This window comes from Myotis brandtii, unplaced genomic scaffold (genome assembly GCF_000412655.1).
Source record: "Myotis brandtii unplaced genomic scaffold, ASM41265v1 scaffold658, whole genome shotgun sequence".
In the NCBI taxonomy this organism is placed as follows: domain Eukaryota; kingdom Metazoa; phylum Chordata; class Mammalia; order Chiroptera; family Vespertilionidae; genus Myotis; species Myotis brandtii.
In genome coordinates, this window is record NW_005370558.1 from 2,025,746 (window position 1) to 2,052,834 (window position 27,089).

Below are 27,089 nucleotides of genomic sequence, written 5' to 3' on the forward strand. Positions count from 1 at the left end.
GCAGAACAGGGGACAGCCCTGAACACTGGCTGCTCCAATGCAGGGCTCCAAAGCTGTGACCTGAGGAATTACAGAAAGGCTGCCCAGCTGGGTGTGGCTCAGTGTTTGAGCATAGACCCAGGAACCAGGAGGTCACTGGTTCAATTCCCAGTCAGGGCATATGCCTGGGTTGTGGCTCCATCCCCAGTAGGGGGCATGCAGGAGGCAGCCGATCAATTATTCTCTCTCATCATTGATGTTTCTATCTCTCTCTCCCTCTCCCTTCCTCTCTGAGACATATATAATTTTTTTTTTAAAGAAAGGCTGTGGAGGGGACCAATAAAGCCCAATGGGAAATAGTGGAGACAGGAGGCTGGACTCCATTCCTGGCTCTGCTACTAATCATGTGTAAGGACTTGACAAGCCCCTGCCTTTCACTGGACTTCCTTTCAAACGTTGGCTCTGCTTATCTCTCAGGATCTTTCCAGAGATGATACAAATGACTAGTGTATCTTCTTGACTGAAAGGCTCTTGCCTTGTGTCAGAATAATCAGTGGTATGAATTTTCCCGAGGGCAGGAATACAGTTAGTCTTCATTGACTTGTTACTTTTTTATCAACTCATCCTCCTCTACAAGTTTTACAAGTATAGTGTGTGTGTGTGTGTGTGTGTGTGTTTGTATGTATGTATGTATGTATGTATTGGGCAGTTGAGTTTTTACCAAAGAGATATATGTTTCAGGTAGCCTGAATTCCCAGTTACAAAAATCATTTATTTTATTTGCATAGATTGTGTCATTTGCTCATAATATTCCCAGGGGGCTGGTTAACCCTCAGAGAGTAACAGAATTTAGTTTTGAACTTCTTAGGTTGTCCACCCCCTACATATCAGGTGAATTACTAAAGATTATTCTCTTATTATTTTGTCTTGCTACAAGATTCCTTTTAAGCTGTGCTCCCTATGTCTTCAGCTGTTGGCTTTCAGAGTATTGCTTGATAGAGACTAATATTGAGAATCACTCACAATGTCAAAGTGAGGCACCTCTGCTCAGAGGATGGTTGGTGAAAAGTGCAAATGAAACCTTTCTCGAGTTGGAATATGAAACAGTAAAAAATTGCTTCGTTGACATTTGCTTAGGTTGCAGATACCTTTCCAGGAATGCATGAATGACTTGGTTTAAAGCAAGATTCATTTGTCTTACAGAGTTAGGGTAGAACTCAAATGCCCACAGGCCACCTTATTCTCTAGCTTTTGGCCCTCAAAACCTGTCTGTGTTATTATCACGTATCTCTTGTCTTGCTGAGTGCAACACCTCTTCCAATGCGCCCTGCTCCCCAAGAATCTACTCACAGAAGCATTTAAGAGAAATGTAGACTTTTACTGAGTATTTCACTGACCTAGGAGGAGGCAACAGAGCATGCTGTTCAGCAAAGGACTTAAAATTTCCCTTTAGTCTTTTCTGTTCTCCCAAGTCCTTCTCATCCATACCACCCCTGCTGATTTTTTCCCCTTCTTTTAGAACTTTTCTAAACTTTGACAAACTTTCCTGAATTTTGACACCTTTCTTTTCTCTCCTCCTTCTTGAGAAACATGCAAATTTTGTTTCATTCTTTTGTGTAGCAGTTAAGAGCCCCTTTTCTTTCTGAGGAATAACCTCAGCAGCTTACACTTTAAGTCCAGTGGAACTTTCAAACAATAAGATGCTGCTTCAGAGATGATGGACAGTTGTAAGGATTGATGGAGCTAGAGAATCTCCTGGTTATCCAAATCAGGAGACGAGGTTGTCATTGTGCAGAGAAGTTCTTTACAACCATAGATTGTGTCATTTGCTCATAATATTCAACCATTTCCAAGGTTGTCATTGTCTGTCAACAACTTTGTGGGGCCTTAAAAGCTCTCACAGAAATGATTTTCTGAGAGGTGTTTGAAGCAGGGAGCAGGATGAGATCATGTGGGAGATGGCAGCAGCTATGCCCTGACCAAATGATTGCATCTCCTGCCCATTGCACTATGATTTGAGAGTGTGCTGAAGGCATAGCACTTTTCTGACAGGAAACAGAAACTCTCTGTTGGTGAGTTCTTGTCCATCTTAACTGGAATGGAGTCAAGCCTGGTCAGATGGTTTCCCAAATATCCACAAGGCCTCTTCGGTTCTGGGTGGTCAGTTTGGCAATCCTTTCTTATGCATTTTAGGTCCTACAATTCACACCATTTGGCAGGTGCCCTGAATTTTGTCTCCAAATTCTGACTCTGCTGAGGTGGTGTGCAGCCAGATGCTGCCAGTACCATTGGTTTCACATTGGTGGGGGGGCCTTCCCTTTGGTTGGGGGCTTCCAGAACGCTGTCTGGAATCTTAGTTCCCAGGTCTGTGATGAGAGAGGCTGGTCTTCTGAGATGGAGGAGACTTTGGAGAGATTCGAATCCAGCCCCTTCATTTTTCAGACGTGGATCCTGAGTTCCAAGGAGGGGAAAGGAATAGGTCCAGGTCATACAGTGAGTTAGTGGTTGGAACATACATCCATCCCTTCTGATTCCCTTTGGGGGCTCTGTCCACCACACGACATTCCTTCCTTGCCTTCTCTCTGAAAGACACTTCACTCAAAACTCTCTTTTTAACCCTGGAGCTGTATCTTTCCAACAGACAGAAGGAGAAGCATACTATGTAATACCCTTTGTGGTTTCAGTCTTGGTCTAGTTTCCTTTTTGCCCAAGTGTTTGGATGGATGAGGTGCTGTATGGTAGAGGCCAGGAGAAAGAGTTCAGTCTGAACTGTATAAGAAGATGGATAGTACATTCTCAAGAGGAAAGGTGTTTGTATCCACATACTGGAACTTATCCACCTTGACCGAGATGGTGGTATTGACCTGGAGGTGCTCCAGCAGGAACTGAGAGAGGTTCTGGTATATGTTTTTGGTTTGTACTCCAGACTCGCACACTGTCACCAAAGTCTGCCTTTTGACATCTTGGTTGATGAGAAGTTCCAATTTTAGGTCGACAGAATGTTCTGGGCATTCCACCAGAAACTGCAGTTGGCAAATAATGAAGTACCAACCTGGGAACTGGATCACCAGGTTCCCATCCTGATATCTGAGTCCATGGACAATGCCATCTTGGTTCCAAGACAACTTGGTTTTGTTTATGTGCTTTGACACTGGAAAGAGAAGGAAAAACAAAATCACAATTATTGGGCAGAATGCAGACCAGAAAATTTGAAGCCTTTATTCAAAGTTCCCCCTTCAAGACTCCTTCCTGTCTTCTATATTATCTGCTGTCCCAACTATCCAGAATATCTCCTGTGTTACTCTTTCTAGGTGCTGCTTAATATTTAAGGCACAGCTACAAAACTGCCCCTCTTCCCTTTTTCCAATGCCAAAGTTGAGGGTCTGAACCTCCTATAGAATTGTTTTCCACTTATTACATTACTAGAGGCCCGATGCACAAAATTCGTGCAAGAGGCTCAGCCCTCACAGCCTGGCTACTTCAGCCGGCCCTCGCAGCCCCTTGCAGCCTTGACCAGCCCTTGCAGCCCCAGCTTCATCCAAAAGGTCATCCAGACAGTTGTCCGGATGGTTGTTCTGCTGTTCAGTCTAATTAGCATATTAGCTCTTTATTATATAGGATTCTGTTATCATAATTACTAGAGGCCCGGTGCATGAAAATTCATGCACTGGAGGAGGGGTCCTTCAGCCGGCCTGCCCCCTTCCACAGTCCAGGAGCCCTCAGGGGCGGGAGGCGACCTGGTGATCAGGGGAAGGTGACACCCCATCATACCTCTGCTGCTGCCACTGCTGGCAGTGCAAGCCTTAGCCGGCCCTGGTTACCTAAGCCACAGGCGGCTCTGGGCAGCTGGGCAGCTGCCATCTGAGGCTTGCCTGTGCCTCAGGCTGGCCCTGGGCGGCTGGAGGGCTGAGGGGACTGGGGGACTCCGGAGGCAAGTGCGAAGAGTGCTGGGCCTGCCTAGGGGTGGGCCCAGCCTTGCCACACCTGCCTGGGGTTGGGCCCGGCCTTGCTGCGCACCTGCTGCCCCAGCGGGGCTGAGGGGACTGGGCCCTGCCATCCTGTGGCTGTGGGTGCCGCCATCTTTGAGGGTGGGGCAGTCAATTAGCATATTTTCTCTTTATTGGCTGTGGGCGTGCCATCTTTGCAACAGCGTGAGGGTCAATGAACATATTCCCTCTTTATTAGATAGGATTATCTTTGCCTTTTCAGACTATAACCTCCTGGGCTGTATTCCCCACAAGTTCTGTACTATCATGTTCATTTTTAAAAAATATATTTTTATTGATTTCAGAGAGGAAGGGAGAGGGAGAGAGAGAAACATCAATGATGAGAGAGAATCATTGATTGGCTGCCCCCACTGGGGACCAAGCCTGCAACCCAGGCATGTGCCCTTGACCAGAATCAAACCTGGGACCCTTTAGTCCATAGGCTGACGCTCTATTCACTGAGCCAAACCAGCCAGGGCTCATGTTCATTTTTTCAATCAATCAATAAATGTTTGATCAATGGGAGGACTACTATTTGGTGGGCATTGCACAAAATATCAGAGATAGGACATTTATTTGTGTTCAGTTAGTAACCAGTTTAGGCATTAAGATGTCCAGGAGAATCTTAGTCTATTTGCTTTCATATTAAGATGTATCCTTTAGCCATTCATTGTCTAAATTTTTGAATGTCTTCCTCTCTTTGAAAGGGCAGCCAAACATGACTGTGTAGACCCTTTACACGTAGATACTTTAAGGGGCTCTTCCCAGCTGGGTTTGTAGAAAAGCAGAGCATTAGCAGATCCTCTAAGCCAGCGGTTCTCAACCTGTGGGTCGCCAACCTGTGGGTCGCGACCCTTTTGGGGGTTGAACGACCCTTTCACAGGGGTCGCCTAAGACCATCAGAAAACGCATATATAATTACATATTGTTTTTGTGATTAATCACTATGCTTTAATTATGTTCAATTTGTAACAATGAAAATACATCCTGCATATCAGATATTTACATTACGATTCATAACAGTAGCAAAATTACAGTTATGAAGTAGCAACGAAAATAATTTTATGGTTGGGGGTCACCACAACATGAGGAACTGTATTAAAGGGTTGCGGCATTAGGAAGGTTGAGAACCACTGCTCTAAGCCAACATGTTCATGTCAGAAGCCAAGGCTCTCTGAGCCCTAACAAGTGAACATCAGCCCTGATCGGTCAGGGTGCCTTTCAGAGCTGGGAAGCTGGTGTGTTCGTTTTAATTGCCTCTATGTCTTCTTCCCTTTAAACCTCATTGCAATTCAATTGAAAAGTGCAAACTAATTTAACTGCAAAATTGAATTTCTAAAATGAGCAGAAGGGCTATTCAGAGAATCCTGGATATCTTCTCCAGATCTCATTTTTCCCAGTGTAAATAGCTCTCATTATTTCATTTAGAAGGGGCCTCTTACCTTGCTGCAATATGCAAATAGGCCCTGTGCCGACATGTTCATTAAGCTGTCAATCTGGGGACAGGGCAGTTTTGTGGTTCCCTTGGGAATAACTTGATAGAGGCAGAGCTTAAGAGCCTGCTTTCCTTGTATGAGGAAAAGCACTATGCATGTGGCCTGCAACTTGTAGGTGGCAGAATAGAAGTGGTGGAGTTGGGGCCCAGATGCCTTCAGGGGCCAGGTAGGCAAAGGGAAGGAGGGAATGGGGCTGAGGAAAGATGAGTCTTGTAGTTTTAGAGTAACTCTCTTCTCTTTCCCCCTAAGGAATTTTAATTCAAATGATTAAAAAACAAAAGCTTACTGGCTAAGCAGAATACATCTGCAGGTCACATTTGGCCTTGGGCCTCTACTTATGGCCTCTGGCTTAGAAGTTTCTGGAAGACCACAGGAAGTGGCTCTCGGTGGTTGGGGTTCAGTGGCTTGGTTACTGACCTTGGAGGTAGGCCCATGACTTCTTGAACGGAGCCCTCTGCAGGATACATAAGATGTCCTCTGAGCAGTTTCCTAAAAACAAGAGCACATGTTGACTGTCTTCCTCTGCTCTGGGACCTGGAGATACCAGACCTTTTTCCGTGACCCTTTGATGGAGACAGTTACCATTCAGTTTCCATCTGGGGGCAAAGGAGATCTATCTGTGTGTTTCTCATTTTGCCATCAGGTACCTTAGATTTCAAAAAGTTGATTGCTTCCACTTGGGCTTTTACAAAAGACTGGAAGTTGGGGGGACAAAAACATATATGACCTGGGTTCCTATGTGTACCAGGTGCCATTCCTGTCCGATTACTTATCTTACCTCACTTCATCTTTGGGGAAATTCCATAAGAGAGGTATCATTAAGTCCCTTGGACAGAGAGAAAAAGCCTGGGGACCAGACAGATGAAGTACCTTGTCCCAGGCCACTCAGCCAGTGGGGGCAGTCAGGACAATATATGATGGAAATTGTTGCTGTCCTTCCCGTAAGAGGGCACCAAACACTGGGTGGGGTACCTGTACGTATTTCAGCTCATGTGATTCTCAGAATAACTCTGCAAGGTTAATTCTGATGCTTAGACACATGGTCAGTGGTGCAAGTCAAGCAGGTTGGTGGAAATGCTGAGATTCACCTCCAAGTCTACACGGTTCCAGAAGCTAGGCTTCCTCCTTGAGGCTGTTTTGCTAGACAGTGGGAATAAACACACACTTGTGCTTAATTTTGAGAGGATATAGGATCAAGATAAACACATCCTTGTGCTCAGTTTTAAGAGGATATAGGATCAAAGTGTTCTAAGCAGGGAGCCTTCTATCATGAGCTCCCTTGGCAGGTGGAAAAAGACAATGTTTATGTCATTATGGTATTTAAGATATAAAAATATTTTAAATATATACATTGGTGATGGTGGCTTAGCTTCTTCTTATTATAGTAACTCTTTTGTATGCTAAGAACCAAGTTACACATTTCCTGCAGTGCCTCATGAATTCAACTCACTCTGGACAAATTCCCTTTTGTCTTTGCGCCTGGTTTTCCCGGCTGTAAAACTGGTAGGTCTATAACCAGACACTGACATCTTTTGGATGATATCACAAATGACTATTCATTCCAGCCATCAGACACCAGGCAGCCAGGAGCCAATTCAATTGAAGCCACCTCAGTTATGAATTTGCTTACTGGTCTCTGAGCAGTACTCAGACTCACAGTCTTCCTCACCGCCCTCTCCTCCCAGGCCCAAGAAAAATCTCTCCTGGTTCTTCACAGCACTGGACTTGGAAAGGTTGAATGTTAAGTGGAGAGTTCCCTCTGCTGTCTGAACAAGTTTGCTGCTAGAGGCCCCTTCCGCAGGAGCAGAGGGTGGGTTCATCCTTGTCTGTCCTCAACCCTTAAAGAGGCTCTGCAGGATCAGGGCCATGCTCCTCCACGTGGCATCCATGCTCTCTGGGTTCTCGTCCCTCATCTTCTGTCCTAATTAATAATAATAGTAGCAATAGTAGTGCTAGTAATGATAATAATAGCTCATATTTGTCTGACCCTTCCCTCTGCCTGCCTATCTTCCTCCATTGGACTGTAAAGAGACTACTGTTCATACATTCCCCACTGCCCAGCCCAGAAGATGCTCCACAAATGTTTGTTGAATTGAATCATCCAGTTCTTCTCTCTTCCATCTTTCTGTGAAAGTCAGCTAAGTGTTCAAGGCATGAGCGAGGTGAATGGGATGCTTGGCTTGCTTTTCCCCTCGGGGTTGAGATAACACCTGGGTTCATTCTCCCACTAGTCCTGCAGGTTCTGTTAGATTACATGAGAGGATAAGACTCGTGTCGTGGACTGAGGCCAACATATCCCAGCAAGGACAGGCTCTGCTCATAGGCCAGAGGTCCCCCCCAGCATGCCATCTCAGGTGAGCTTCTATAGGCAGATGACTACAGAAGTACAAGCCTGGGCTTGCCTCTCACACATGCAACTGCTTTTGTTCTTTCCCCTTTGCTCTTTGCATGTTTGGTGGGTTGACCTCAGTTGTAATTCTGAGAAACCCAAGGATGGAAAAACACACATCTTATTTTGAAACATTTGCATTTCCTGAAGTCAAATGGCATGGCGTATTTTAATTTTTCTTGAACCTTTTAGATGGTTTCAAGAGAAAGGAAAAACATGGGCAGCCCCCCATGACATGGCTAAGGAAAAGGGACCCAGGATGCTGGAGGAGTTTTAAATGGAATGGGTGGGGTGGCTGAACCTGGAGAGGAGCCCAGAGGGGCCTTTGCCACCTGACAAGGAGGCTGTTAGCAGGAAGATGGTGCAGCCTGCTCTGTGGAGCCCACACACTGAGGCTCCAAGTGCACTCAGCTAATGGCCAACGCTGCTCTTATCCCCAGTTCTCAGGCGAGGCGATGGGAGGACCTCATCTGAGGACACAAAAACCACACTGGAAGTCGCAGTACTGGCACCTCAAATATCTGACCAGTTGGTGCCAGTCAAAGAGGCATTGGGTGGCTTTTCAGAGTTGTAGGGTGCTTGCCAAGAGCTGGGTGAACTTTATATGTGGCTCATGTCTCCTCATCACCCTGGAACACCATGATCTGACTTTCTTTTTTGGTTATGAAGATGAGGAGTGACTTATGAATAGCTAGTGTTACATATAGTTGGAATCCTATCATGTCCCTGGAATCTGGGATGCTGGGAGCATAGGGAGCAACACACTCCCTGTTTCATTCATTTCCCAGATGAATGTCATGTCTGGGGGTGGGGGTCAGTTTGAAGAGCTGAAGACTTACATGGGGAAAATGAGAACCTTCTGTAAGTCATGGTTGAGTTGGGGGCCTGGGAGTTTCCCCTCTCTGGGCTCTTGTGTCCCTATCTAGATGAAGAGCAGTGTGGATTTGATGATCTAGAAAGGCCCATCTAGCCTGTTCTAGTAGGCTGTGTAGACTCACTGTATACTGCCAGGCCTGTTACGGGGGGAAAGTTAGTCCCAGCCCCAGCTGTCTGCCTTTGTGGGCATGTTGCTTTATCCCAGCTAAGAGACTGTCTTCACATATTCAGATTTCCAGACACATACCATGGTAGAACAGAACATTTTAGCTCTGGGATAATCAAGGTTATAGTCTGGTTCCTTAGGATTTGCATGGTTCATAGAAATGGAAATTCCCTGAGAAGTCACCGGGGCCAGGCATGGTAGCCACATAATATATGTGCTCCTCTATGTTATCCCCACAGCATGCTTGTCCTAGGTCACCCTGTGAGTTAGTGACAGGGGCAGGACCAGAGTCCAGGGCTCCTTACTCCTTATGTGGGGCATTCCATCCTTCAAACAACTCAAGTACTCTGAATTCTTCTGAGGAGCAAGGCCTTCCAATTGGAAAGATTTGTAAGCTCTTTTCCCAAGCTTTGGACTCCTCTGGAAGGATCATGAAACTTTCTTAGGCTTTTTTTGAAAGCCCTAAGAGTAATATGTGGCAATGAAACCCTCCTAGCTAGCTGCACAGAAGAGAGGTGTTGCTTAAGGTAGTTGAAAGGATCATGTTCTAGACGTCAGAATAGTGATAATCTGAAGACTGGACCCCACCTTGAGATCTTATAAGGTTAGGCCTGAAAGTGCCATTAGATGCCAAGTTAACCATGATCCTAGTCCTATGAGTGGGGAGACTGAACCCAAAGGGGCTGAAAGTGTGGCCAAGACCCCGCAGTAGGTCAGGAGCAGTGGGCTCAGAACACTCCTAGTCTAAGGCTCTGTTCCTATTGTTTGGTCTTCCTATGGAGCAGAGAAGAAGTGGGTTTGCAGCCACCATAAACCCTGGATGGAAAACAGGACAGCTGGAGGTGCTAGGCAAACAAATCTCTGGGCTCCCCCTTGTGGGAGAATACCAGAAAGTGACTCCAGGCCCTTGTGCCGAACCCTGCCAAGTCATCGGTCAGGGGCAGTCAGGCTAACAGTAAGATGCAACAATGCCCAGGGTGGCAAAACAAGCCACACTAACCACTTCAGCCAGATGGTATGTATCTGAGTGCCAGGCACCATACAGGTTGATATCGGGATGAGACAGACACAGTGCATCTCAAAACAAGCCCCTGGGTTCTGGTCAAGGCTTTTAGCTGCCACTGCCTCTTACTGACCCTCAGTGACTGCATCTATAACAGTGGGGATAACAGTCAACCCAAATGTATGGATGTAGTGATGATGCAATGAGATTATGGATGTCCAGTGGGCAATGCAGAATATGACATAGAGGAGACAGCCAGCAAGTGGTAGTCCCTTCCTCCCAGACTCCTCTTTTCCTAACAATACCACTTAGCAGAGCAATCTGGCTGATGAAATGCTCATTAAAACACAGCTCATCACACATCAGGTAAAACATGGCATTACCTGATGGATCAGAGTGTCTCAATTACGTATATAAGTGTTTGAGGCCATCTGACACTTCCGGAAAAGTGTGCAGAATCCTCCTTCCATCTGTTGAAAATATTTAATCCTCCCAGGAAGGAGAGGAGTTATTCTGATGCCTCTGCATCTACCTTGTCCTGGCTTCTATTCCATCCGCCTGGGAGCATAGCCAGGAGAGTCCCAACAGTGACATCTAGGGGAGAGTCTCTCCAGTATCGGTAGGAGTTGGAATCAAAGTTCATCCTCAACTGGCTTTAACTTAACCGCTTTCTTGATGCCCCCAGGCCAACTAGTGATGGAGAAACTCTATGACAGGTGACCTTGGACTTACAAACAGCAGTTTTAGGGACTACCCACGCTGGCATGCTCACTGTTAAACACAAAAAAAGTGAACAGTAGTACAAACTGAGATCAAGGTGCAACTCAGTTGAATCCCTTGACGGTTCCTTAGGATGTTGGGGCTTTTCAATCCTGACCTGTTGCAGTATGTAAGATAAACCTGTCTGACCCTGTGGATATTTTCTTGAAATTCGCTTCTACTAAATGCAGGTTGAATGGATATTATTGGGGGCATTTAAGAAGCACCTTTAAAGTCTACAAGCTAAAAGGCAAAGTAAATCTGGAGTCTTGCAGTGCGATCGGCTAACCTTTTAAATTCCGTTTGGAAAAAACTTCCTAGCTTATTCTAGATGCAGAAGTGTGACAGCACACTTAGCATGTTAGGCTTGGGATCAGACTGGCTTGGGTTCAAGTTCTTCCTCTGCCACTTACTAGTCACTCAGCCTCTGAATTTTCCTATAAGTGAGGACAATCATAAACTCCCTTGAAGGGTTTCTGGGAGGATTGAATGAGATAATGCATAACAAGGAGTCTCTATCTGTCACCCAAAGTATATTCAATAATGGTTGGCTCCCATTCTGTGGTTTGGGGCTTGCACTGCTGGGCTTTGTAGAAATATAAACCAACACATGTGGTGTCCGGAAGTCTAGGGTGAAATAAGTGATGAAGCAAGTTTGAGGAATAGGCCTGTTTCCCCTCCCTTCTTCCCTTCCTTCTTCTCTTAGTCCCTCCTCCCTTCCCCACCTCTATTTATTTCATTTTTCCTTATAGTTAAAAGATGAGGATTTCCTCTGTATTTAGAGACTTATGATTTGTATGTGCTAAATTCAAGTATAATTTTTAAAATTTCTCAGGGATCAGAATATTTCTCCCCCCTTTTCCTCCCCTTTCCTCCTATTTTCCTTCCCTCCCTCCCCCCCTCCCCTCCTAGTACCCCCTCTCTCCTCTTGGGGGCAATAGGTGGGATTAGGTATAGATCCCTTAGCACTCTAGATGGCCTCTCCAGCACCCTATCCCACTTTATTCTGAGTGGCCCATTTTCTGTTTTCTTTCTTGTGAAGAGATTCCCGATTCCTGTTAGTTCTGCCTTAAGAACAAGACAGCGAGTGTAAGAGAGGGTTTGCAGTGAGTGTGTTTAATGTAAAAGGAGAAGCAAATAGGCTCTCAGAGGCCTGTGACTGTCTGAAAAGAAATTTCCCACTAAGCAGAGGTACCCCCTCTTGCTATGAAAAAAGAAGAAAAGCGACAACATCTGGTGGGTTGGCCTATCTAGATCCAGCTCAGTCCAGCCAGTAGAATTGGGGTCTCTGCTTGCTAGTTGCAGTCTTTCTAGGAAAGGGGGCTGCTGCTCCTCCACCTGCCTCTTCTGCTGCAGCGCAGGGTCCTGGTGGGGCTGTGACCCTGTGGAGTGCAGTCATGTGACATTGGGGATAGCTGGGGATTGGTGAGGAGCCAGCCTGAGTGGTTTAACTTTATTGCCTTTCTATGGGCAGCTTTATTGTTTCTTTGGGCATGGGCTCACTAGGTGCAATTAGAGAGCCAACCTTGCTTGATCTCTCTGATGCTCACATTTTCTGTTTAGCAAGGACATGGCATGGGGACAAGGGTGGTCTGCCAAGCAAGCCATGCAAAATGTATAAATTAGAACAGTTAAATGGCCAACAAATCTTAAGATATTTGCTTGATTCCTGGAAGTTATGCTCCAAGATATTTGCTTGATTTCTGGAAGTTATGCTCCAAGCAAAGTCCATGCCAGAGTCAGGCCATCTGGCTGGCCCCCATCACTTTTGATATTTTAGAAAGCAGGAAATTCCAGTTCTTGCAAGAGAAAGTGAGTTGCTTCAATGACTGGATTGTAGGTACGTATTCCAGCATAATGGAGAGCATGATTCATCGGCAACAAAATAGATGCTGGAGCAGGGGCTGAGAGTTGAGGAGGAGATGGGAGGAGTCCAGCCACAGAGAACTGGGGCAGGCGTGGGGGTGGGGGGTGGGGGGACTGGAAGGAAGCAGCTGCGTGTTACTAAGCGTCTGGTGGTACAGCCCTGGTTAAGCAAAAAGGCTCCAAGGCAGGCCAGCCTGGATTTTGAGGTCTTGTCGCACTCCTTGCTAACTGTGCAATTTTAGGTGAGTCAGTAAACCTCTCTGTGCACCAGTTTCCATACCTACACATAAAGATACTATTTATCCCTGGGGCTTGTTGTGAGGAAAGCGTGAGTGAATCACAAAGCCCTCAGGCCAGTGCTTGGCACATCGATGGTAATTATTTTTACCCTGCTGGATCCTCATTCATATGAAGTGAGGGGATAAAAGAAAACTGATTTAAAACTTGTCTACAGAATTCCTCTAGTGCCAGGAAGAACTGTCATTTGGTTGCTGGGATGTTGGGAAGGCCTGGGAGTGAGACCAAGGGGACAAAAATTTTTCTACAAAATAGAGTCAGTGGAATTGGACTTTCTGCAGAGTTTATGAGGGGAAGCATGTATATGTGTGTGAGGGGTGGGAATGGGGAGAAGGAGGACATAGAAACAGGTGGGAAGGAGAGGGGTCAGTGTGCATGGTGGAGGGCTGAACCCAAGAGGAATGCTGTCCCTGCAGCAATGCCCCGTGGCTGGGACCACAGCGGCCTCCCGGGACAAGGGCACAGTATGCCATGTGCATGGTCCTCTGCGTGAACTGCACCGCCCACCCGCTTTCTCCACACCCCGAAGCCTGCTGTAAACGTTGCTATACACAAGGCAGGGTGCTGTGCGAACTCGGGAAAGAAGGCAGAGGTGTCCGCAGTCTGTGGTTTGGACAAATAAGCCATATAACATGAGCACACGCAAGGTTCAAAATGTGGTGGAAACGGAAGATCAGAACAAGAGGTGAGGAGAAGCAGCACAAGCCTCGCCCTCCCGGCAGCCCCCCTGGGTTCCTCGCCATATATGGGCTGGAGTGAAGCCATCTTATTGACGATGAAAGAATAGAGTGGACCATGTGTCCAAAGGACACGGGTGACAGAGACGGTTGTACGTGCTGTCCCATGTCACCCTCTCAGCGGCTCTGTGCGAGATTTATTAACTCTGTTTTCTGGACGAGAAGAGGAGGGTGTGATGGGAGGTTCTCCCCAGGCTCTTGCTGGCCCACAGTCCTGGCTGAACCCCAGAGCAGTCTACTGAGTCCTAAGCACAACAGAGCAAGTGTGAGGTGGCTGCAGGTGACCAGTGTTTTGGGTGGGAATAGGAAGCTTTTGTCTTGGGACTGAGAACTCCTTTCCCTACACAAAGGGCTTGGTTTTCCATGGTTTCCCTGCAACTGGTTGTCAGGCTGTGCTGTTACTTTAGTGCACAGGCACGGCCCTGCTTCCTAGGCTCTGGGTTGCTGCCCATTTCCTGCTCCTGGGGGACAGTTTCCATCAGCCGGTGACACAGGGCTCCCGGAAAGTGTCTGGCTTCTTCCCTGGTCCGCTCCAGTGACAAACCACATGCTGCCTCTGGAGCACCCTCCCAGGAGCTGCTTCCGCTCTGCCTGGAATATCTTGCAATGGCTTTTCAAAGGAGACAAGGTGCTGCGTGTGCCTGTGTAAGGCGGGCTTGCTGAGGGCAGGAGCCCTGGCTGCAGATTGCCTCAAGGGCTTTGTTAGAGTTTTTCTTATATATTCACCTATTAAACAACAGAATTATCATAAAGTGTCAAAGCTGGAAGGACTTTCCAGTTCATTGAGTATATTCAGTTACAGACGAGGCCCGGGGAGGAAGAAAGATGTGCCCAGAGAAACAGTTGCTGGAGTGAAGGTTGGTTCTGGAGACCAGGTCTTGCTCCCTGGGACTATACTTTCTACCTCTCCTTCCCAGCAGGCCTGCATTCTGCCCCGTGAAGGGGAGAGTAGGCTTGCATTAAAAGCAGGAGCAAGCTAGGGACCACACACAGTGGGTGATGGGCGCTTATGGCTGAAGCATGTCATGCAGGGAAATGGAGAGGAACCCAGACGACCAGCAGCTCCTTGGACGACCTTAGACAAGTCGCCTTGATTGCATGGGCCTCAGCTCCTCACCTGCAAAATGGGATCACTAAATCCCCATGTTGCTCGCTCCCAGGAGGGAGGTAAGATCTACCCAAGGGAGGTACTGGAAGGCCCTTTCCAAAAGTTACATAGCCCTAGTGGGGATTTTTATTAGCATTTTTATGCTAATGTTGCAGAAACATTAAATTGTAAACTGAGACTGGATTAGTTTCTCTTCTGATAATTCACAGTGATGGCCAAGATAAGAAGAGATCTGACTGTGATCTAGTCCATGGCGCCCACATTTTGGATTTCATGGATCGATGAAATTACCCCAAGTGAAAATTCAGTGACCCATACAGAGCGGGCAGCTTTTGATTTTGCCTATTGTGACCATTAAAACAAAAAAATAAGTTGGACAAAAAGCAAACCAACTTAACTTCCATCCATATCAGCTTCATCTTACAAAAGAAAGACCATTTTAACATTTTAGAAAAGTATATACTCTCAGAGCAAAGGAGTGCCCCTTACTTACAAATAATTGGCTCTGAGAAAATGGGTGACCTTGTCTTCCTTTTTCTGATTCCACTCTGGACTGGTGGAAACTATCATAGGGGCAGAACCACTAGTTAAAATCCCTGTGCTTGGCAGCCTATGATGGGAGCTCTCTCCAGGGGCCGTGCTGTGATGTTGTTGGTGTGAGAGGCTGTGTCCAGACACTGTGTCCTCCTTTGGTTCTAAGGATGCTCTGGTGTCTCTACCTGGGTGCCTATGATAACCCATCCTTTCTCTTTTCCTTTTTTTTCTCTCTGAGCTGTCTGGTTATCCAGCTGTGCTTGTTACCTAGATTCTAAAGATTACAGAACTGAGATGGGTTAATGTTCTTGGGTGATAAGACCACTGGATTAGAGATGAGGAAATCTGGATTCTAGGTTTGGCTCCATATGTCCTTGGACACAACACTTCTCCTCCTTTGTGCTATGGAAAGATTATTCAGATGATCTCAATGTTTTCACCTTTGTTGTGAACCTAACTCCGCTTACCAGCCCTCTGGAGTAGAGACAAATGCATTTTAGTGACTTCAATGATAGGAAGTGTGGAGGGGTGGGGTGGAGAAGAAGGGTCTGTTTTCCCAAGTCCTCAACTGCATTATGCATTTTGGCTGCTACCAATTATTTAATGATTACTATGTATTTGTCGCCATGCCAAGCAATGTATGGATGAGATCTGATTGGCTTCTTGAATACCTTCATAAGGTAGTAGTATTATTCCTATTTCATAAATAAGGAACTGAGGCTCCTACGTGGAATGTAGAGCCAAGACTCAAACCCACATTTGCCTGACTCCAGATTTCAGGCTCTTAACACAACACTGCTTTGTATTCCTGTCCATGTCTATGCGACAGCCTATGCCAGAGGTAGAATTTCCATCAGTGGGAGAGGTGAGGGGTGGTGGGAAACGTGTGGGGATGAGCTTGTGGATCACAGCCTGCTCTGGTGAATCAATTTGCAGCAGCTCCGCCCTAAGCAGCCCACCTCTGCCTCCACCCTCTTTTCTGTTGGGCGCTGCCATGATGTCTCTCGCTGTTGAACAACTATGATGTCGTGTGGATGATTCACTACACATTTACTCCTAACCCCAAGGTCTTACCTCCTTTAAGGGGGAATTTTCCTGGGGGAGTTGGAATGGAGTCCTAGAAGAGAAGAAAGAAAGAAAGAAAAAAAGAAAATGGTGTGAGGAAGATATTCAATTGAAACAACTCACCTTTTTATTTTCCATTTTGGTTGTCCTCAAAGTACTGTGCAATTTAGAATTCACCTTCCATCTGACTCTTAAATTTTAAAAGATAAATTCACTGACTTAGTTATGATGAACTTGCTTATGCATTTGCTTGACAACATGCCTATCAGAAAAGCAATTCAGTTACTATCCACATTTCACAGGCAGGAGCCAGGGTTGAGAGAGAGAAAATGAAAAATTTATGGCAGCTCAGGGACCAGCATCTGCAACTCAACCCCCAGTCTAGTGCTTTTTTTTTCACCTCCACATGTGTTATTCCCCCCCTTCAGTCAACATAAGAACAATCAAATATAAATACATGTGGGTTTTTTCCATCTTTGTTTCATCAAACAGTAAAAATAGGTTGTAAACATACCTGGGAAGGTACATTTATATCCCTCCTGTGGTTGGAAATTCTGAATTAATTGAATTTTTATGTGCCAAACATCATGAGGATAATGAAATAATTAAATTGAGTCCCTGTCCTCTGAATTTATTACCAGCTTAAAATTGGATAGATTATCCAAATATTTATAGACATATAACATAAATAAATGCAGATATCTTATATATTTATATATTCACTGTATATTTCATATTTTTTATTCTAGAATAAACATGAATATATACATCAATCTTGACACAGATAAGTAAGAGTTTGATAGAAAGAGATTGTCTTCTGGAGGGACCTCCTGGGCTGGGGGGTTGCAGTGGATGAAAGGGAGGTCTTTCTGAGGTGCACTGAGCAAGTAGGCAATAGAGCAGTTGGGCACAGTTCTTCACCCCAACTAACTCTACAGAGACTAACTTCCGCACACCTAGTCTCCCTCTCCCTACTTCCCACCTCAGCCATGGAGACACCCTTCAGGTGTCCTGCCAAGGAGGAATGAAATGTCTTACTCATCTTTTGTCCTGTCCAGGTTGGGAATCTCCTATGGTTCATTGGATTACAATATTAATAAAGACCTAGAGACCTTTAATGAATAGATAAAAACACCTTCCCAATCTATCAGAGCAAGAAGTTAGCAGTTGCCCATATCTTCTTTTCTTAGCGTTTAGTACAAACAACTAGGACCATCTGGAGTTCCCTTTTATTCTATCACTAGAGGCCCGCTGCATGAAATTCATGCACTTGGGCCGGGGTGGGGTGTCCTTCAGCCCAGCCTGTGCCCTCTTGCAGTCCAGGACCCCTTGGGGGATGTCCACCTGCCGGCTTAGGCCTGCTAAGCCGGCAGGCGGACATCCCTCTCGTAGTTCTGGACCCCTTGCTCCTTACTGCCCGCCTTCTCGCTGCTCCTAACTGCCTAACTGCTCGGCTTGCTGCTCCTTAGTGCTGCTGCAGAGGCGGGAGAGGCTCCCGCCACTGCTGCTGCGCTCATCAGCTGTGAGCCCGGCTTCTGGCTGAGCGGTGCTCTCCCTGTGGGAGTGCACTGATCACCAGGGGCCAGCTCCTGCATTGAGCGTCTGCCCCCTGGTGATCAGTGCGTGTCATATCGACAGGTCGTTCTGCCGTTTGGTCAATTTGCATATTAGGCTTTTATTATATAGGATTTCCCCAGGGGCTCTGTCCTTTGCCTTCCTGGTAAATGGATCTCTTCTCCAGGCCAAGTGGGTTGTAATGAGTTTAGAAGTCTCCTGAAGGCAAAGCCCTAGCATAGCACCAATCTGGAGACGTTGGAAGTCAGTCTAAACTTTTGGGCATCAGCTTTTCAGGGGAAAGAAAGTGAACTTGACTTGGAAGGTCCTTCCCTCTTTGCTCTAATAGTCTATGATTTTATTGTTTTAGTTGAAAGCTCTTAACTTAAATAACAATGCTGTTCATTGTGTTTTCTCAGTTATGCTTGCAATTCATAGGAAATCCTGACATCATAAAATCCCCCCCCCCCCGTGTTGCCTCTGTGAGACAATAAACAGCATTTCAAAATTTAATCAGCACCTCATTTACTGTTGAGCATGACCATTGATTAGTGTGATGTTCAAATGTACAAAGAAAATCATCTATGTTTGGGTGCGGTACTAAGATCATTGACCTGGTTGGCTGCCCAGGAAAGTATGCAGGTACCATGAGAGAATGCCACCGCAGGAAAAACAAAAACATAGAGCCGTCCCAGGGCCACGGGCAGGTGGGAACTACCAGAGAATCATACATTCGGCACATATTAAATGAGCACCTGGTGTAGGCCAGGCACCAAGTTAGTGTTGGAAAACATCCTGTGGGTTTTATGGCTTAGCTATTAAAGTAGTTATTTAAAATACACAAATAAATATATAATAAGAATTTCAGGTTGCAGTAAGAGCCAAAAAGGAAAAGAGTCTGAATATTTCAAGATTGTGTACTAGTTTCCTCTTAACCAAGGGGGATACACCCTAAGACTCTCCGTGGATGCCTGAAACCATGGAAAATACTGAAACCTGTAGATGCTGTGGTTTTTCTGTATATACATAGCTTTTCACTTAAATGATATCCAAATTGCCTGCATCACTACTGCTACCGATGGCTTTGGAGCCATTGTGACGTAAATGAGGGTGGTGTGAGCACAAACACAGCAATATGATAGGGCAACAGTGGGCCTGACCACTCAGATGGCCACGCAAGACTAGTGGGTGGGGAGTACACACAACATGGGGACACTGGACAAAGGGATGATTCACATCCTCTGGACTGGATGGAGGTGGGTGAAGTGGGACGTGTTGAGATTTTATCACACCACTCAGAAGTGTTTATTTCTGGAATTTTCCATTTAATATTTTCAGACAAAGTTGACCACGGACAACTGAAACCACAGTTAAGGGTGGGGTGGGGAGGGGACTGCTGTACCTCCTAGGCATTTGTTAAAATGCAAATTCTGACTTGGCAGGTTTGGGCAGAGCCTGGGAGTCCATTTCTGACAAGCTCCCAGGTGCTGCTGCTGCTGCTGCTGCTGGCCCACAGAACACACTTTAGATAGTACGATTGTAAGAGGCAATATCTAGGAGGAGGACCTCATTCATAGAAGGTCAGAGGAGGCTTCTGTCTGTCACTTGAGGGCTTTCTGGTTTCCTAACTTCAGACAGGAGAGGTCAGAAACAAAGCATCTTTGTACAAGAAAGAGTCCTGTGGCTTAAACCTTGGATGCCCAGGGCATCCAAGACAGGAGTGTGGCTATTCCTGTTTTGAAGAGCTCTTGGGACAAAGTCTCCTACTTCTCCTGGCTGCCCATGGTAGGCAAGATCAGAGAATCAGAGCCAGAGGGGAGCCTAGACATCTCTCAGTCCATCAAACTATTTTTACAGAAGAGGAAACTGAGGCACTCGTGAGTCAGCTAGTGGCAGATCTGAACCAAAGTTCTCTGGTGCTCTTTCCACTTCCCCAGAATAGTGGCTATCCTCAGAGGCTAATAATAGGAAAGCTCATTCTTCCCTCCTCTCCCCTCCCATTTGGAGATAGAAACGCAAGGTACAAAGAGATGATGGCTTTTAAAATTTGCTGAGGACTGTATGTGCCCTGGGTACTATGCTAAGGGCTGTCCATTAGTTTCTCTTTGGCAGGTGCCTCTCATCCTAGAATTCTCTCCCATGTCTTGCCTGGGGATCTGGATCCTGGCTGGGGAAATGTGAACCATCTTGCTCAGTGATTTGGCTTTGAGGGGAAAAGTATGTAGGCTAGACACAGGCACAAGCCAATGGACCCTCAGGTTGTCATTCTCAGCTTCATTGAGTAGCTCAGGAAACTTCATCTCCATGGTTACCAAGCAGCTACACTTCCTTCAGTGTACCTCTTTCGGCTTAGACTCTGGGTGTCTGATGGGTGCCTCCAACATTTCTGTGCATGGAGAGAGGAACTGTCACATTTAACCTGCTCATCCAGGTGAAATGACCCAATCAATCCCAATCATCTTGCCTACCGAGGACTCTGTTTCCTCATTTCCTTTAATCACTGTGATTACAGGGCTAATTATCCTTCCCTCCACTGAGTTGTTGCAGGCATGATAAAATGTTATATATAAAGTGTTAGTGAATGCTTGAAAATTGTACCTATTTTGGCTACTCTCTTGATCCTAATGCTGTGCAGGGGAATCAGCTCCCAAATTTGCTTTTGATGGAAGATGCTCTCTTTATTGAAAATGGCCAAAGGGGACTCCATATCCCCTTCTTTGCTGGCCTCACGCTGTCTTGTAAGTGGGTCACAGAGATCTTTGCCAGAAATGCCTCTTATTTTCAAGTTAACATGACTAAGCACTTAATCCTCTGAGGTTAAATGCCTTATTTTATTTGGCCTTTACTCCAAGAGTTAGTGACTAAACAAGACTTAGAGAAGTGACTTAATGATTACAGAAGGCCCCACAGATAGTAAATAGCGGGGAGAGGATTCAAACTCAGGTGTGTTGAGTTGGATGGCATACCACAATGCCTTTCTTAGGGTAGGGCAGGATTAAGCTGAGGCAGAAAAAATTCTCCTGGGACATTATGAGAAAGTGGATGGAGGTCATAGAAAATCCCCAGGAGAAAGAAGATTTGTATTAGCAGTCTTTGTCTTGATATGGTTAGTGAAAGTGGGAATTGGAATAGAGTGGTTCCAAGCAATGATTCTCCCAGTGGGGGTCTTGTTCAAATGCTGGTTCTGGTTCAGTAGGTCTGAGATGAGTCTTTAAGCTATGCATTCCTAATGGGCTCCCAGTGATGCCAGTCTGCTAAGCCATGGACCATACTTTGAAGAACCAGGGCTTAAGGCCATCACTCAACAGTCAGTTAGGACACCTGAGGTCTTCCTTTTCCAAGGAATGGGGAATGGCTATAGGAGGCTGAGTGTGGGTTGAGGAAAACTTCTTCCTGGACTGCCGATGGGGATGGAATCCTATCCTCTCCCCTTCCTCCATCAATGCTTCTTGCCACCTGGGTCTACTTCCTGCTGCTCCCCTGTGCAGCCTAACTGACCACAGTTCTGGCTCTCCATTACTCTCCTCACACCTGGGCTTGCCTTCCTCTGGAATGCACCTCTGCTCACTCTTTCCCTCACCTGGAATGCTCTGTCCCAACTCCACCTGCCCCATCTTTCCAATGGAGAGCTCTTCTCCATCGGAGAATGCCGGCTAATAAATGTGGAAGTAGTGATAGAATCAGGCAATCATTAACCTTCTACCCCCAGAGCATCACCCCATGGATTACTCATTAGTAAGAAAGAAAGAAAGAGTTTTACAGAAGAGATAGACAATGGTGACCAACTTAATCAAGTGACTAACCATCATTGCCACTCATGGGACAACCTGACATATGTCTCTAGCCGTACTACAATAAGAAGTATATAAAACATTACCTGTGCACTATAACTGCCAAAATGTTTCCCCTCATATAATGACAAGTAAACACTAAGACAAATCCAAAAGGTGAGTTATTCTACAACGAAACTAGCTTGGACCCTCCGAAAAAGTCAGTGTCATGGAAACAAAGAACAAAGGGCAGAGAAGATGGTTGGATCATTGCTTCTCAGGCTTGAATGTGCATAGATCCCTGGGGACCTTGTTAAAACGAAAATTTCAATCCAGTAGGTCTAGAATGGGGCCTGGGATTCTGCATTTCTAATCAGCTTCCAGGACCACCCTTGAAATAGCAACGTTCTAGATTAATAAGAATAACCAAATGCAGTGTGCAACCTGAGAGTGGATTCTGGATCTCCAAACCAAACAGGGCACAGTGCCTGTAGAAGATGTCTTTGGACAAGTGGGGAAATTAAAGTATGGGCTGCATATCATTATTAAGTGATATTACTGAATTAACATTAACTCTCTCGGCTATGAGAATGTCTTTGCAGTAAGCAGGAGATGGGCTGAAATCCATGTAGGCAAAAGGTCACACTGTTTGCAACTTTGTATATAGGTTATATGAGTATTTACTGTTCTAGTTTACTGAAGGTTGAACATTTTCAAAATAAAACTCTGGGCATAAGACATGATCCTCCTAACCTTGAAGGAGACTCAGCTTGCATTCCAGCTCTTCTGTAAACCCCTCCCTCACTGCAAAGATGTTCCTAAGCAGAAACTGTCTTCCTTTCCTGTGGTCTATGGCATTCTGTGCCATTCTGCCCCAAACTAGAAATTCCCAGAAAACAGAAGTCCTGCCCTGTCCACTCGGTCCTCCCATCACGGCCCATTGGATCAAGCATAGGGCTTGACCCTGAGAAGAGAGTAACTTGGGTAGAGGGAAGCATCACAGGGCGTTTCAACACACCTCTTTATTTTATTTAAACTTAGGAGTAAACTAGAAAAACCAGACCACCGCCCCACTCACTACCCTTAAACAGGCACTGCTCCACTCTTGGCAAGGATACACTGTTTTAAAAAGGAATTTTCTTTGCTTATAAAGAGAAGGGAGGCAGCTGCTTTCTTTTCTTTCTACAAAGGGCCTCCTTTCAAACCTAGTGATCCTGAGCCTCTTGCTTTGCTCTAACCTTGTTGAATGTAAATGGATCTCTCAAGGGGCTGGATAAGCCCAGCCTCAGATTTGCAGCAGAGACAGTCCTTTCTAGAGTAAGCCTGGCATGCAGCCTGCCTCCTTCTCCAACTAACCCTTTGTCTCTGGAGGAGACAAGAGAAATTTTACTGTTTTTGCTTTGCTGTATAAACTATGTGGAATTTCATCCTGACATACCTGTGTGTACTATGTTGTGCTCATTCAATAATCAATTACCTTTCTTTCTTTGTCTTGAGGGGAAGAGATGTCTCTTTGTTGGTAGTACTATTACTTCCTCAAGAGTATCCTGGTACAATCTCTTTGGAAGCTGATTGACAATATTTACTGAAGTGAGAAATATACATTCTAGTCCCACAGCTAGGAATTTATCCCACAGATATACTTGTAGACATGCACAGCGAGCACAATTCTAGACACAGACGAATTATAATGCAGTTATTCAATACAATACGTGGATTTCCATGTATTGGCATGGATGACTCCCCAAGATATACTGCCAGTCAATAAAGTAAGATGCAAATTTATGAGTTTACTATAATTATATGTGTGTACTATATATTTGTAGATACACAGATTTCGGGAAGGACAAGGAAGTATCTGTTAATGGTGGTTATTTCAGGAAAGGGGGATTGGTGGTTGGGTGGGAAGGGTGTAAGAGACTGTTACTTTTTTCTCCCTTTTTCCTTGTTTCCTGTTTATTTCTCTTAAGTAATTTAAATATAATATTTTATAATAAGTATACTGGTTTAAATGTAAATAAAACAAAGTACAACCACACAGACACAGAGGTATTATTCGACTACTGTTCCATAAGCAACATGAAAGCAGGACTTCTGTTGGCTTTTTCAAGGCTGTATATATCCCCATTTCTCAGAACAGTGTCTGCACACAGTAGATGCTCAATAAAAATTTGTGATTGAAACCCAAGTGCCTTCTTTGTCTCACCCAAGGAGTTTGACCTTGGAGTTATTTGATCTTCAGGACAAACCTCAAGGCAATCTTTGTTGATTTTCCTACATGACTTACATCTTCTCTTCTCTATCCCTTTGCTCATGTTGTTCTATTGACCAGGAGGGCCCTCTTTTTTGATCCCCCTTCTTCACCTGTTTGAAGTTATACACATCTCTCAAGCCAACCCAAATCTTCAGTCTCCAGTGGAGTTTTTGTTAAACTTTCCTGTTCTGTCTCCTTAACTTAGGGTCTTATGGTAGCCCTAGGTGCCTCCTTTCCATCACTTAAAATAGATTATGACTTACTTTAATTTTGTCTGTACATGTGCCTTTTTATGTACAACTGTCACTTCTTATGCCAGTAAAACCTTTCTCATGGTTCTCTACCCCTGCCCCCATCCATCCTCACAGAGTGCTATGTGGCCATGAACCTATTTCGTTTTCAATAATTGGGATGTGAGTTTAAGTTCCTTGGGTATCTCCCATTGATTTTTTTTTTTAAAGCAGAAGTCCTGTTAGAGTCTCTTTATTTGTCTAAGTTACACCTACCCTAAAGTCCGCCTGAATTCTCTCTTCCTGAAGAAGCCTTCCCTGAATGCTTGAGCTCATGGAGATAACCCTTCTCATCTCTTATAACAGTTAATATCTAAACAAGTTATTAGAAACAGTAATGTGTAAAACACTTAATACTTAGCACTGCTTTTAAGTGAGTAACTGATACTTCTCAGGCTAAGAAATCATAGCATACCAAACCACACAGTCAGATTGTGAAATGAATCTTTTCACATCTAAACATGAGGGCTAAGTCAAAAAAATGGACGCACAAGGTAATAAAGCTCCTCAGAGAAGACTGAGAACAAAGTTTCTTAGTGCTTCTATTGCTGTCTGTATTGGAAAAGGGAATGTTTTCTCATTAAACAAGCAAGCAGCTGACTCTACCACTTTCTCAAGATGAACTTAGTTCAAGCTCTGTCCCCTTTCTGTTCCTCATTTTACATGTTTACAAAAATGAGGCAGAAAGATCAATGCCAGTTCCTTTATGAAAAGAATCAATTCAACTAAAACTGGGATTTAATAAGAACCATTCTGGAGTTCTCTGGCTTTATATGTCACCATCACCATCCCTCTCTTCTCTTTTCTCTTCTCTTCTCTTCTCTTCTCTTCTCTTCTCTTCTCTTCTCTTCTCTTCTCTTCTCTTCTCTTCTCTTTCTCAAGTTCTAGATGCAAACTTTAAATACCTTAAAGGCCACTTCAATTTCTTTTCTTTGGCCATTGCTATAAAGTGATACACCTGTGGTTTACATCAAATTAGAATTACAGAAAATTATACAGCCTCTACCAAAAAAAGAGTGCCCTAGAATGTTTTCAGAGTATTAGTTTTAGTAGATGTAGATAAGGCCATTAAATGACGAGTTTCATAAACTCTACCAATGAAATCAAATAGAGAAATTCTGTTTTCTTTCACTTTTATGGAGATATGAGACTCACAGCATCATTTAAATTTCAAAGCTTGAGGACACTTGAGAAAAGATACCAAAGTCTATTAAAGCCCGATTCTTTTTAGTAATCCACGAGTTACAGAGCCTTCAGCCTAAGGGAGTGGGAGGGAAACCAGGGCAATTCTGCAGGGCTGTAATGTCACCACAAGTGGGAACTATGAAGGAACAAACAGAAATATTCTCACTCTGGCAGGGTGGGGAGAGGGTACAGTTTTTAAGCTATCAAAATTAACAAAACCTTTACTCCAAAATTCAACAACATGTACTTCCAGACACTGCTCTTTATAACACCTACGGGTGGATTCTCTGTAAACACCAATTTCTTAAAATATGAGAAGGCTTCCTCCTTCATCGCTTCTATTTTTGCACCAAAGCTCACACTGTACTTCAAACAAAGCCTCCTGAGAGGTGTGACTCTACCATGCGCACCTGTCATGGCTTGTAGCTTCAGCATTCTGAGCAGTCTCGGAGGGAACAGGCGTTAAAAACATTTCTATGATCCATTTCTGGGCTCTGTTTCTTGTGACCCTCAGCTCTTCAAAGCACTGACTTGTGAGGGAGCTTTCAATTTGTCTTGTGGGTTTTAATGCTGAAATGCTCAAAGCTCTAAGCGGCCCTGGTCTTCCCTTTTGCCCCCTTCCCTTTCAGACCTTGGCCTTGGACACTTAGCTTCTTGTTAAAAAAAAAAAAAAAGCCCTTGGCAATGGACGAGATCACAGGAATCTCAGGAATATTTGATCTGAGAATATAGACCCTGGGAATCTGGTCTGAAGACTTTGAAAACATGAGAAGAAGTTGTGCAAATAATGTTACCCGGTTTCCTTATTGCCTCCTTCCTTGCTCAGAGTCCCTGGCTCTACATGATTTAACCCTTCATTTCTCAGAGCTGAGAGCTCTCCTCCCTCTGTTGGCTCAGGGAGTCTGGAAAGTTTTGAGATGATAGCTCAACAAACCTTTCTTTCCAAAAGCCAAAATATTTCAGAGAGTAAGTTCCCGTTTCTCTACTCCCTTTCTCCACATGATCTATGCACTTTTTATTTTCAAACCTCGCCGCTAATTTATTAGCTGATTCCCAAGGCTCTCTCTGGGGAAAACTGAACGTAAATCAGAAAGGAAAGGCGAGGAGGAGAAGTCCACTTACCGACTTCTGAACCACCAGCACCATGATGGTCGCCACAGCAAAGACGAGACACACAGCCAGCGTGGCAGTGGTGAAGCAGAAGTAACTTCGGCTCGTGGTCCCCCAGTGGCTGGCGACGGAGCCTGCTGGCTCGTGCATGGCTGTGTCTTGAGAAGGGGCCACTCGGTGGAGTGCTCGCTGCAGCCTGGGGCCCATTCTTATATAGTCTTCCCCACATCACACCTTATCGCTCCTCATCTGCTCCGGTTCTGGGCCCATCTCGGTTCCAAGAAGGATTCTCCCCTGCATCCTGGATCATGTGACTTGGAAAAAAACCTTCACCAGCTGCCTCACAAAGAAACTCTTCTCTGGGGGCGTGAGGCGCAAGGCAGCAGCATGAGTGGGGGAGAGGCTCATTTTTCATCGCCAGGGATTAGGTTGAGCGCAGACACACTGCAGCGACTCAGGAGGTGGCTGATGTCAGAGGGCAAGTAGGAAAATGACGGTTTCCCTATTCTGGTGTGTGTGTGTGTGTGTGTGTGTGTGTGTGCGTGCGCGCGAGCATAGTCACTTCTGTTTCATTTAGACTCAGCCACAAAGTGCCTTCCTGCTTGAGAAGCTGCACACACACTTCAGGGAGGCCTGCGGGTCAGAAGACCTGTCAGAAATGCCTC

General features: G+C 45.2%; 1 protein-coding gene across 1 annotated transcript; it reads right to left on the minus strand.

The window, feature by feature from the left end:
- Positions 1-246: 246 nt before the first annotated feature.
- TNFSF8 (tumor necrosis factor (ligand) superfamily, member 8) lies at positions 247-26,923 on the minus strand. The gene is made up of 4 exons (XM_005880930.2): positions 26,437-26,923; positions 16,271-16,313; positions 5,879-5,950; positions 247-3,130 (listed from the first exon to the last, which is right to left on the minus strand). The coding sequence occupies exons 1-4, from the start codon at positions 26,629-26,631 to the stop codon at positions 2,739-2,741; spliced, it is 702 nt and encodes a 233-aa protein (XP_005880992.1). The 5' UTR covers positions 26,632-26,923; the 3' UTR covers positions 247-2,738.
- Between the last annotated feature and the right edge of the window lie 166 nt (positions 26,924-27,089).